The 12,863-nt window shown below is 42.5% G+C and overlaps 1 protein-coding gene across 1 annotated transcript in view; it reads left to right on the top strand.

Annotated features, from left to right (window-relative positions):
* The window catches only part of LOC147698978 (uncharacterized), a 154,775-nt gene that overhangs the window by 97,817 nt on the left and 44,095 nt on the right, over nucleotides 1–12,863 (top strand). Inside the window, exons 11-13 of the mRNA XM_086935574.1 lie at nucleotides 1,771–1,833; nucleotides 7,930–8,007; nucleotides 11,940–12,028. Of these exons, the coding sequence (XP_086791700.1) occupies nucleotides 1,771–1,833; nucleotides 7,930–8,007; nucleotides 11,940–12,028 (230 nt within the window). The remainder of the gene's footprint in view (nucleotides 1–1,770; nucleotides 1,834–7,929; nucleotides 8,008–11,939; nucleotides 12,029–12,863) is intronic.

Here is a 12,863-nt window from a genome sequence, read left to right on the forward strand (position 1 = left end):
CACCAGATGAAAACCATTCTATGTGACAAATTTGGCAACAATGGTTTTTTGAAAAAGATTATTTAAAGCTAGTGTCTTCATGAAGGATTTCCTTTGGGAAAACACCATACCGAGTAGTTGACCAGCCGCAAAGTCATATATTTGTGGATATTCACAACCCATGCTCATATCTTCAGAGTCAGATAATACAGAAATAAGTGTACATTTGGTGTAGCAATGCTCTAAAACCTCAGTATTTTGTTGGGTCATTTTAAGTGATTTTATTTATTTTCCCTGAGATAAATTTTGAATAGGCACTCATGCATCTCTTTCCACCTTCAAGGGATTTCGCCAACCATAAAAGCCTCAAGGTGGTTCTCCTGCACGCCCGAGCAATCCTCACGAGGCAGAGGAAAAAAGTCATGTACCGTATTTTCCGGCGTATAAGACGACCCGGCGTATAAGACGACCCCCTACTTTTCTTAATAAAATGTAGGTTTCGTGCTATACTCGCCGTATAAGACTACCCCCACTTCCAGCGCAGCCCAACGGAAGCTGAGGTCAGACCCGGGACCAGGGTTCAATTCCCGACGCGGCAGGGTCTTGAGCTCAAATGTCCACGGACTCGATAATTCTCGCTTCGGTGCCTACTCTAATCATGGGTTCTCACTCTGCAACTCTGGGCATTAAGCTTGCTTAATCTCCACAACGGCCCCCCTGCGGCGGGATGCCTGGCTTTCACCTTGGGGATGCCCTGTAGGGGCTATCTCACAGGGAAAAGCCAGGACGGGTTCCCAAGGCAAGCGCCGGGAAACCTCCGGGTAGCTGTGCGCTCAATAAATGCAATAATAATAATAATAATAATAATAATAATAATGTGTATATAAGCTTAAGTTCAGATGTGTGTTGCCACTGGCATTAGGTACAAGGTTTAGTTCTAATCTGTCATATTTCATTGTACACACATTGTGCGGACAGGAAATTGAGGCACATGCTCTTCTTACATACTGTCGATTGAACTTTATTACATCAGTGAAAAAGGAAACAAGCTAGTAGCACATAGTTCCCCAGAATACTTAATGCTATTGAGGACCAATAATAAGGCTTCCAGAGACTTGCGTTATTCGTCCAGAACTTCTGCAAGCAACATGGCCTCATATTATGTACCTGGCACAAGTTTGAGAATGCTCATGCACAGGTGGACATCACCATGTGGCAACTGAAAATCCTGTCTCTTGCCACAGAAAAACAGCATCGGTCTTCTGTTAAAGTTAATCTGCACCATTTCTTATTGAGAAGCGGTCACCTTCGGGTGAAGTCCGCGCTATGTAAAAACGCATGAAAACATACCATCAAATGTGGCACCCGGCGTATAAGACGACCCCCGACTTTCCAGAACATTTTAAGGGGTTAAAAAGTCGTCTTATACGCCGGAAAATACGGTACTATAAGTTTAACTGTAAACTGAGGAATATTTCACCTTTGGAACATCTGTAAGATTAATGTTAGGTTTTCATGCAAGGGATTTAGAAAATCTTATCAAAGTCAGAAACTCACACCAGTGAATGGAGAAGACCTCCAGTCAATTGATTTCCAATGTTTAAGAAGCAGTTTCTTAATCCGCTTCGCAGCACAAACGGGCAATACTTGTGTTGTCAGCACATTAGTAAATTGTATTCCAGGAAGACTGTCCACCTCAGGTAGGTTTTTCTGAATCAACATCAATACTAGTTAATGGCCACTATTGACCACCGTAACCTTTAATCTACCATTTTTGTGTTTTTCCCTAAGGTACGTTTGGTCGCATCAGTGCTCATGGGTCTCTCCCGCTCTCCTATTCCACTGTCAGCTTTGGTAAGAAACTTACTTTTACTTTCTTAGGAAGCACGTGGGTGAAGCAGGCTCCACTAGACAGTGCATGGGTGTGCTACAGACTGCAGCATTGCTGGAACTGGAAATAAATTACTCTGGGATCCCATACATTGGGGTCAAGGTGTGGCCACAATAAGAGGGTGGAGTCACATGGAGGGCGGAGTCATAAAAAGCAGCCTGCCAGTTAATGCATACCATTTCTTTTTAACTGCACAAAGAAACTGCACTCGCAAGAAAGGAGAGATGTTACAATAAATCTGTTCTGTCTAAGTTAGTTGCAAAGGCGGCGTTTTAAAATATCTCATTGGGCAAAGGAACCTGCTGCAGAAAGCTTTGCGTGCCCAGTAAATCTCAGGTAATATTAATGGTAAGATAACTGTGGTGGTTAACACACTTACTGGAGTGAGCTGTGTCTTGTCTAGTCACAGTTTTAACCCATTAAGGAGCATAGAAGGTTAGTGTATCTCCTGCAAAGCACACTGTAACATGCAGATGATAGGATTTTATTTTATGTAGATCGGTAAGTGGCTGCTTTTGAATCAGATCTTTATATTGCTTGCAGTTCATATATTATAGTCCATTTAATATAGCACAGTGAGCTAGGAGCCGGCATCAAACAGCTACATGCAAACATAAAGGCAAGGGTTTAGACCTTTATTGTTTTTTCCAAATCTTTTATTAAAAGGCAACTTGAAGGGGTTTCTTTGGGTAGTAAAAAAGTGTTATTAGTACAGAGAACCCCAAGCACTGCGTTGCGTTTTAAATCCTGACTTAGTGGTTTCCTCAGCCATGCACTCATAACATGTAATCCCCACAAGTAACATTGAAGTCTAACTCCTACAACTTGAAGCCCTGTGACATCCTATACATTGATTTTCACACTTGCAAGATTTATTGCCAATCTATAATGTGTGTGTGAGATATAGAGCGCGTACACACCTTACACTGAGATGAATAGCGCTATAAAATAATTATATTAAAAAAATAGTCCGTGCTATTTAAATTATTTGTGTAAATACTCCTATAGACCGATATCACTGAAATTCTTACAGTGTATGCACAGGGCTTAGACATGGATCGAACAAAGTCAAGGCTTGTCTACAAAAAGCAGTTTCTCTTATCACTGTGGAGTCATAACAGTTCTGTCTTTGTTTCCCTCCAGTGCATGGGCTTCTAGGTGTGAGGCTACCAGCCAGGATTCTACCTGCGCAAAATGAGGGCTGATGGCCCATTAAATCAGTTCTTTGTGTTGGGCCAGCTGAGGTGAAAATGAAAAGCCCCTTCACTGCCTGCAGGTTGTTGCTCTTACCAGAAAGCAGCCAATGTGCGAGTGCTGCTGAAATGTGTGCCGTGGATGGAAAATTACACCGGGACAAATTCAGCATATTTCACAGGGGCAGATGGATCCCTGATCCGGCTGAATAATAGCTGCCGGGGGTTCCACCTTCATTCCAGCACTGGATGCAGTAGTCCTTAGTTGTCATTCGTAGACCGCATCTCACGGTATGGACCGGTCGCCGAGTAGACTTTTCGTCTGTCTTTTAGTAGAAAGGCCCACGGAGCCTTCCTAGTGTGATGACGATTGTTCCCCCATCATCTAGAAATATCAAGACACACAGACTGTTTTTATGTTATGTTAAAATGTTTCTAAAGCGCTCGAATACCCATAGGTGTCTTGGCGCTGTTTGAGTGGCAGTTAGGTGAGGGTAATAGGTGCTGAAAGTGATTATGCACCTAAGAATTGAAAAGCCAGGTTTTTATCAGCTTCCTGAATTCCAACAAAGTTGGAGCTGCTTTAATGGTTATTAGAACATTGGAATGTTGGGAGCTCCATTGCAGACAATGGAGTGCTTCCAGCTTCTGCGGGTCGGTAAAGGCACGCAGAGCAACATTCCAATGTTCTATAAAGGCTTCTCGAAGTTCGAGGGGATTTATATCCCCTCGAGCTTCGAGAACCCTTTGTTTAATTTGTTAGAACATTCTGCCCTCTAGTGGCAGAATGTTCTAATAGCCTTATAGCCCTTCGTAGCAGGGCTATACGGCTATTAAAGTCCCACTGTTTCGTTAAAGTTTCTCGCCTTCGGCTCGGGCCTTTAACGATTCAGCAGGCCTTTAATAGCCGTTATAGCCCGCTACGGCGGGCTATAAGGCTATATTGGTAAGCTGTTCCACAGCACGGGGGCTTCGGTGGTAAAACTGTTTCCCCATCTTTGTCTCTTGTATCTGGAGCAGGGCATTGTCATTGAATTTTTAGAGCGAAGTTCTCTAGTAGGAACATACCATGAAACAGATTTTTTTAAGTAGCAAGGGCCTTCATTGTGCAGGGCTTTGAAAGTAAGGCATAATGCCTTAAATTTAATGCGGTTTGCAACCTTCAGCCAATGCAATTCCTTGATGGCAAATGAAACTGGGTGAAATTTAGGCGAGTCGAAAACAAGCCTGACTGCCTCATTCTGTACACTGAAGTTTCTTCAAATGTTGTTTTTGAAGTTTGGCAAGAAGACCATTACACTAATCCAATTTCGATAAGATCAATAAAGAGACGACACATAGACTGTTTTTACCTCATTTATTCCTTTTACTTAATGTAGCGAGCTGTGATTATCAGCAATTGAGTTTGATAACTAACCTGATGTATTTTACTACTTTCTAAGAATGAGGCCACCGGGAATTTGTTGAGTACCCATCTGTAGAAAACTGTTCAGCTCGCACTATGTCAAGATCACTTAACGCATAAGTCAGAAAAAGTGTGTTCTAGTAATAAAAACACTCCACACCTTAAAGTCAAGCGAGTCTCTGTCTGGACTTTAGTTAACTGCCATAGCATTACTCAAGCTGACAAAGAAACTCACTGTGGCCTTGAAAGCCAGCAGTCGAATGATCATAGTTTAGTGATGCCATTTTTGGATCCATAGTTGACAGTAGAAGCAGGTCATTGAGTGGAGTTGAGGTTGTGTACTTACCCTGACTGACATACCTGCAGACTTTCACATTTTTATATCTCAAACTTATAGTTGCACGGTCATCGTTCCCCTGGGAATTAGGATACTATGAGACATACATAGTTACTTAATTTTTTGTGTGATGGGCGTTAAGTGGTGAAGATAGAGAGTTAAAAATAGGTGATGGATAGTAGTATGCATTCAACCCTGCACGCATGCAAGATGTCCACTCAAAGTTGCAATCACACAGAAACATTCAGTGTATGCTTTTTGGTGGATTTGTATAATATAAGTCACAGCTGGCTGTTAGTAACTCTAGTATTTTTTTTCTATCATTTACTCTTTCTGTAGAAGAATCTCCAAATGGGTTCCCTACACCCTGACCTGTCATCAAACCTTATCCTGAACCAGCGCTGTCCATGATCCTCCTCATTCTCCCTACTCTCTTACTGCACTCTCTCAAGTCTGTCATACTTGTGTTTTTGTGGCTTCTCTGGCCATCTGTCGCATCCATACTTGTACATCTTTGAGCGCTGAGCCTCCTATCTTTTTTCTCACTTTCTGGAGAAGCTGAAGAATTGGCTCTCAAAGTTCAGGAAATGGAAGAATAGGATACTAAGCATAAGGTTCTTCATACGCCGGAGGTTTCCACTATTTAAGGTTAGATCTTCTCGAATCCAGATAGTTCCACCCTTTTTTTCTGAGATTTAATTTCCTGTCTAGACAATATTAGGAGGCTTTGGTCAGAGAAAGATGCTTCAGCAAAGCTTCTATTCCATATTTTTTGTCACATTCATCACCTTTATGCATTTAGTCCCTGATTTTTGTCAATTTTCCTATAGCAGTATTTGTTTATGGGATTCCTCATCTTGAAGACTGTATGCTGGGTCTTTTCTCAACTCCGACACAACGTTTTGTAGCTGCTTACCTTATTGAATCTTTCAACATCTTCGATTAGTATTGCCAAGGATTTATTTTGCCTTTTAGGTCTTTATCCTCCTTACCGGACCCTCTTAGGAGACACTTGTCACCTTTCCACATGTATATTAACCCCTTCGGTGCTCATGACTAGCTCAGCTCGTCATGACGCACGGTGCTCGTGTGCTCATGACGAGCTGAGCTCGTCATGACCACACCCATTAACATTGTGGCCCAGCACAGCAGAGGATTAACCTCAGCAGCCAAGGTGTTAAGCAGAGGGTGGCACTGTGGCTACAGGGAGGAGTTTCACTTTCCTCTGCAATGAAGAAGGAAACTAGAAAGACCTTCTTGGTGTCCAGTGCTTGAGTGCAGTATTCAGTGGTAGGTGGGCATGAAATCAGGCACTCTAGTAATTCGAACAGAATATGAATATTGTCAAAAAGCATCTCATTTTCTTAAAGCTAAATGTTAATCCAGTTATCAAATGTCTGTAAACATAGCAAGGATTGGTCCACTCTACTAATCTTGCTGTGGGTAAAGTGGACAGCTGTTGTTAGATGGTATTGATCTTAAGGTTTTTGCAGAACTTGTGTGCCAGCATTCCCTGCTCACCCTCTTCAAACATATGGAGGCAACCACGGTGTCCCCCTCTAGGGAAAGTGTGTACCAGGCATTGTGCCCATTTCTGTTCTTCTCTAGCTTTGATAACTATTGCCAGATAGAAAAAGATACTAACAGTCAATCCATGTTGTCACTGCTAACCAGAGAGTGCATTCCCAAGGGCATTACTTGGTGGAGAGGCTAGATGTTTAATCGCAAAAAAAAAGATGCATCTTTTCTATGTGGTTAGCGTGCTGGCTTTCTTATCCCTAAACATAACGGATGGTTGTGAATTGTGTATATAGATCTGCTTAAGGATATCTGTTCAAGTCCTGTTCTCAAAACAGCCTGTATGTAATTTACCAAAATATGATTTTATTAAATATCACAATGTTCGGCTTACCTGGATATCTTCGAGAGGGATGGATGGCAATATTTGTTAAAAATCATCTTTACAAATTGAATCAAGAAAGTTAACTTTAGAAAGAAATCCAAACAACGTAAGTTCTTCGTAACTTTGCAAGAGCCAATTTATGCCTGTAATAGCATAGAGGTAGGAGGTGGGCCTCTGGCCTCTTAAACTAGTAAACATGAGAGAAGTGTAAGCAATTCTAATCGAAGTTGCCATTGACACAAACTAATAATAGTTCAATCGAAAGGACATATTACGCTAATATAGATCTAAGGCTATACAAGTTGGGGAGCATACAAATTGTGCCAGACACAGCTCAATTACTAGGGTCTTTTGTTGCATACTATTGCCTTGATAGAAGCCATAGTATGCAATAGAACTTGAGCATAGACAGCAACTTTTCTTTCTAGGCATTATATTTGAAATAAAGATCTATAAGCACAGATATGTTCACGCTTGTCACGTTTAGGCGTAATTCTCTAAAACAGAAAGATAAGCCTCCCCTTTGAAGGTTATACATGCATTATGGTTTCCCAAAGAAAATAGACAAATTACGGAACCAGTTGTAGAGTTTGCAACCAAAATTGGAACTTGAGAGTCTGACTTGGTTGCAGTGTTGTTTAAAACCCAGGTTGGGATTGAACAGAACGGTGCGGACCATTCGTCTACAGAACATTGGACCACCAGCGTTGAATCCACCATGGTTTGAAATGATTGAATTACAGCTCGCGAGCCATTACCCTTTTTCTTGTTAAATGAAAATCTGTATTTAAGCAGCTTGATGAAAGAGTGATGAATGCATTGCTATCTATAATGGTATTCCCACACATTAACAGGGTAGGACTTCTGACGCTTGGGGCTTTCCATCTTTACCAGAGCGCTTTGATGTGTCTCCATCATGCATTCCCCTACCACCAATTTAATTGCTATAAAATGTCAAGAGTCTTTTTAATTAGTGTGATGGCAGTTTATCAAATTGATAGCTCAAACTATTGTTTTTATTAATAGAATGTGTAAAGCTATTTTCTTTGTGCTATTTGGTTTATTCCATGAAGGAATACTGACCTGTTTTTACTCTTTCTTTTCCTCTGGCTTTGATTTGCCCTATTTTGCATAAGAGATCTATCAATATGGCATGTAAGTACTTATATCTGTTGCCTGTATGTGCTGTTTTCTGATTATTGTCTCTTCTTTCTATGGCAGGTCCTCTCTGCACCTCTGTCCTAGACTGTGCACTTGCTTACACAATGCTCTCTGGCGTTGATCCAGCGTACCCATACGGTGAGGAATCATGTTTTCGTAACAAGAGCTTTGTGACTGTGCTCCACTTGAATTTGATTATTACAATTGCATAGTCTAGTTTTAAGAAACTCACTACTTGAATTCATGAACCTCTGATTGAAGTAACTCTAAATGATATTTCAAGATGATGCAATTCAGTTGGGTTGCTTGGGTAACACTTTTTGAAATATGTATGTATTTTCACACGGTCCTAGCACTAGAATTTGGTGTCCCCTCCTAAAATTACATGGTGCAAACCATGCTGTGACTCTTGAAAACAGATGTCTGGTACTGGCCCACAGGAGGTGTGCCTTTGGCATTTGCTCTCCAAGTTGTGCAGAGTGTGCTGTCAAACGCCTTGAGGTGATCTGGGACCGTGCAGCACGGACCCACTCTCGCTCTCAAGGTCGATGCCAAGAAATTTCTTTTGTGGACCAAGTCATCGGGTAATTCAAAGCTGTAGGATATTTTGCTGTTTGTTTTGTCCTTGGCAGCAAGACCTTGCAGTGGGTACTGTTAAAGGGTATTTATTGGCCCTTTCAGATTTTCTGCATTTAGCAGACGAAACACCCATATTTAAATCACCTAACGTGATGCATTTTCTTAATGGTTTGGCACGTTCTCGCTCAAACTAGTTTTGATGTCAGATTGGGACCTTAATTTGGTCCTGCCATTTCTCCTGTGTGCTCCATGCAGGCTGGTGCAAAGCTGTCTTTGCATCTTCAGACCCTAAAGACTGTCTTCCTCATTGCTATCACTTCAACTCGTTGCGTGATTGAGCTCCAGGCTGTCTTGACGCAACCGCACTACACTGCCTGTTTCCCAGGCAAACTGGTGCTACAGACTAGCCAGCATTCTTGCCGAAAGTGGCGACACCTTTTCATGTTGGGCAATTTATCATCCTCCCTATGCTCTTTGCTCCGCTTCTCCTCTCGAAAGAGGAGTAGAGACTCGGTAAGCTGGACCCAAAAAGAGCAATAAGCTTTGATATTGATTGTGCCAAAAACTATCGGGTAGACAATCGGCTTTTTGTGGGGTTCTCTGGGACAAAAGAGGGCAAGTTGATGCAGAAAAGGATGTCAAGGTGGCTATTCCTACACATTTAAGATATTCTACGTATTGGCCAAAAAACATCCTCCGGAAGGACTGAGGGCTCGTTCCACCACGGCGAAGGTTGCCACCTCTACGCTGGCGTGCCAGTCATTGTCATCTGCTGGACTGCCACATGGGCGTTGGTGCACTTGTTCACCAGGCACTGCTGCCTTGACAACCAGGTCTGAAGTGAAGGGTACTTCACCCGGTCGGTCCTGTAGGACTTTTTCGTCTGAGCCCACTCCACAGACACTCCACCTTTGGAAGGTACTGTTTGGTATCTATTCTAAAGTTAAGGGATCTGCAGTTACAAGTGTCCATTAAAAGAACAAAGTACTTACTTTCAGTAAAACTTCTGGTGTATACTCTAATTGCAGATCTCTCACTACACTTCTACCTCCTCATCCTGTGGAGTGGTCATTTAAAAAGGTCCAAAATTAGATCTGAAAACTGCTACAGACCATAGTTTTGTGCTCCTTGTCTCCAGCAAGAAACTGGCATCCGTGTACAGGAATGGTGCTTATATGCACCTCTGCTCTGTCACTGCTGGGGCGGAACAAAGCAAACGTGGAGCCGCACAGCAGCGCCTAGCGGTGCATGTGAACATTGCTATGAAAACTTTCCAGAAACAGTGTGGTGCTTGGGAACGTCGAAAGGCGAGGAATCTGCAGTCAGATATAGTATCCACCAGAAAGAGTGTTACTACAGGTACATAACTTGTTCTTTTTGAAAAAAATTGTAACAAAGACATAAATGTTTTACAAAAGTGGTGCATGAAAGGTGACCATGCAAGGCAGAGCAGTGCTGGAGGCATTATTGTAGGGAAACCAAGACTGGCCTGTTAGATTGAAGAAGCTGAACTCTTTCTTTGTTTTTTTTGTTTTACAAAGACCAAAACAATTTAGAGAGTCAATACCTTGGACAACTAAGAGTTATTTTTGCATCATTGTAAGTATCTGTAAGTGCGAACCACATGAGTATATTAGTGTGGGCACTAAGCGAAATGGACCAACCAATAGGAAAAATCCTCAACTTTTCATTTGCTGTTAAACTGGGTCATTCAGGTGATCTTGTTTAAGTCAAAGCAACCTCATTACACCACGTAACGCCTGCTACCTGTAAGAGCTTACCCTCCAGTCTTGTGTATTTCCAGTCAATCTTATGACTGAGTGTGCGATAATCTGCTTGGACTCTAGTGCGCCAACTCGTCTTGACGAATGGGCTTAAAAATAGCACCAACAGCACTGAATTTGACACAGTTTAGGATCGGAAGTCACGAAAGTCTCTTGTGGGCGGGTTACATGATCCTGAACTCGAGCTGACTAATTCTGGGGATTTTGTAAATGATTAAGGATCTTATTGAGGCACGTACAAAGATTTTAGAACTCACACTCATGCTATTTAGAACTATGCACCGTTGCATGCCATCTGCTCAACAAGAGCCGTACCTCCAAAAATCAGTTTTGTTTGTAGTTGTGCCAGGTATGGGGAGATTCCTAAGACCATCGACAACCACAATCATCTGCACAATTGCCAAAAAAATCTTCAAGTCCTAAAACCCGTTAAAGCCCCATGCCAAGTCCAAGTAGCTGCCAATTGGTCCCAAAAAATCCACAACACCTTAATTAAGTGAGCCTAAATCTAGAAAGAATTCTACCCTTCTACAAAAAAAAAACAGCACAGGATTTTGCAGGAGTCTTTCACCTCTATGTGCGTATGATCTCAAAGTCTGCCGGCAATAGTTTGTTTAGGATGAGGATAGTGGAATCGCCAAGCTCTAGGTGGATGGCATTTAGAACATTCTTAAGGCCAAAACGATCCTATGACCTGATTCCCCCATTCGAGGTAACTCTTTGGCTTGTGTTTCAGTGGAGAGGCTGAGAACTGCTGGGACTGGCAGAACATTTCCCCTTCTTTATTAAAATAAAAAATTCTCCATTCACCAATCTGCAAAATGAAGGAAGCCAAAGTGGACGGGCCAAGAGGACGGGCCACCCGCCACTGTCACTAGGAACTCGGAAACAATTTGAATGTCCTCAGTGCCCAGTTCTATTCTGGAGTCTTCGCAATCTCGCACCCCCCAAAAAAATATTTGTTTATTTTAAGATTCAAAATCTGAAATAGGCGTGAGCCAGCAATGACTTCCAGGCTCTGTGCTGTAAATACCTGGGAAAGCGAAGGGGAGAATCCTCTGGCTACAGCAGAGGAATAAAGAAAATGGGTGGTAATCCATCCATGCAGTGATAGAAATTCCATGCAGCATCAGAAAGGAGTAGGAACAATACGACTGGCTATAGCTTTAGTGTAGCTCATTTGTGGTAAATGTCCAACAAGTAACAAATGTGCATGCTTCATGAACCCTAATACTGCGATTACAAGGATGGGCTAACCCACCCATGTAGAAACTAACTCACCTTGTGGTAGGTGAAGTGGCATTAAACACAACCAGCTTTTCCTATAGGTATGTGGGGCAAACTACAGTAATGAACTATTGCTGAAATGTTACTGCAACACAAAGGAGGCAGGCATGGGTGTTTACTGGTCTTGGATTGCATATTCGTCTTCCGCAGAGGCCATATACTGGATGTTCAGGTTAGACAGTTCCTTGAAGAGCATGGTCAGGACAGATGTTCTTATGAATAGTCACTGTGCGGCACAGTGGGGGGGAACAGGGATGAACCAGAAGTGTTAGCCAGTGGCTGAGATTAATTACATATTTCTCCCATCTACTTGCAGTCAATTTCACTTGCATAATGTTTGTGGTAAATGTTGAAGTCCCTGGTGATACCACTGGTGTCGGCTCCCTGCCTGACTCCTTTAATATCAACCTTCCTCTGCAGGTCTCAAGCAGCCGCCAGTCACTTTGGAAGGACTGTATAAATCTGACCTCAAAGACCTCACCCTGGGAGTGGACTGGACTTTCTTCAAGGTGCGTCAAACTAGGTTATTTGGTGCCAAACTTGTTGACAGAGTGAACATGTGAGACTGCAGTTTAGCTTTGACACTAGGCTGACTGCTGATGCATATTCAATGGCCCTTTAAAAGGTCAACCTAAATATAAAATGGACCCTTAAAAAAGATTCAAACTAATATACTCTGCTTCAGTGTCGAAACAAATATCTGCCTGACCGAAAAATGTTTGCCATGACTCCGTGGACATAATATTGTGAAAAAATGTCCTAAACTAATGGTGCAACTCCAGTACTCCATGAGTAAGCCTTGATTATTGCGTTCCTTTCCAGGCACCATCAAGAAACGAAAACCAATTACGTTTGTTTTCATTACTGGAAGCCTCTCCTGTGTTTCTTTTTTAGTGGTCCCAGTCTGGTAGGAGCGCCGGGGTAGGATACGGATGATCCTGTTACTACAAACCGACACTACAACTTAGTGTCTGACTCCACCAGAACTGGTAGCAGCACGTTCTCGATTCATCTAGGATTGGGTTAGATATACTAGTGCCACTTTTTAGGGTGCTGTACAGGTGGTCATACTTTCACCTCATTGGGGTTTTTACCACTACCAAAAAGTGTAAGTAGATGTATGTAAATGTAAATGTATGTATACTTGTAAAGCGCACTATGACCTGACTGGCATCTTGGCGCTGTATACCGCTGTGGAACCCGTCCTGGCTTTCCCTGTGAGATGCTCCCTAATGGGCACCCCCAAGGTGAAGCCAGGCATCCCAGCGCTTTAGGGCTGTTGTGGAGATTAAGCATGCTATTGCCCAGAGTTGCAGAGTGGGGACTCATGATTAGAGTAGGCAC

This window comes from Lissotriton vulgaris, chromosome 8 (genome assembly GCF_964263255.1).
Source record: "Lissotriton vulgaris chromosome 8, aLisVul1.2, whole genome shotgun sequence".
NCBI lineage: Eukaryota > Metazoa > Chordata > Amphibia > Caudata > Salamandridae > Lissotriton > Lissotriton vulgaris.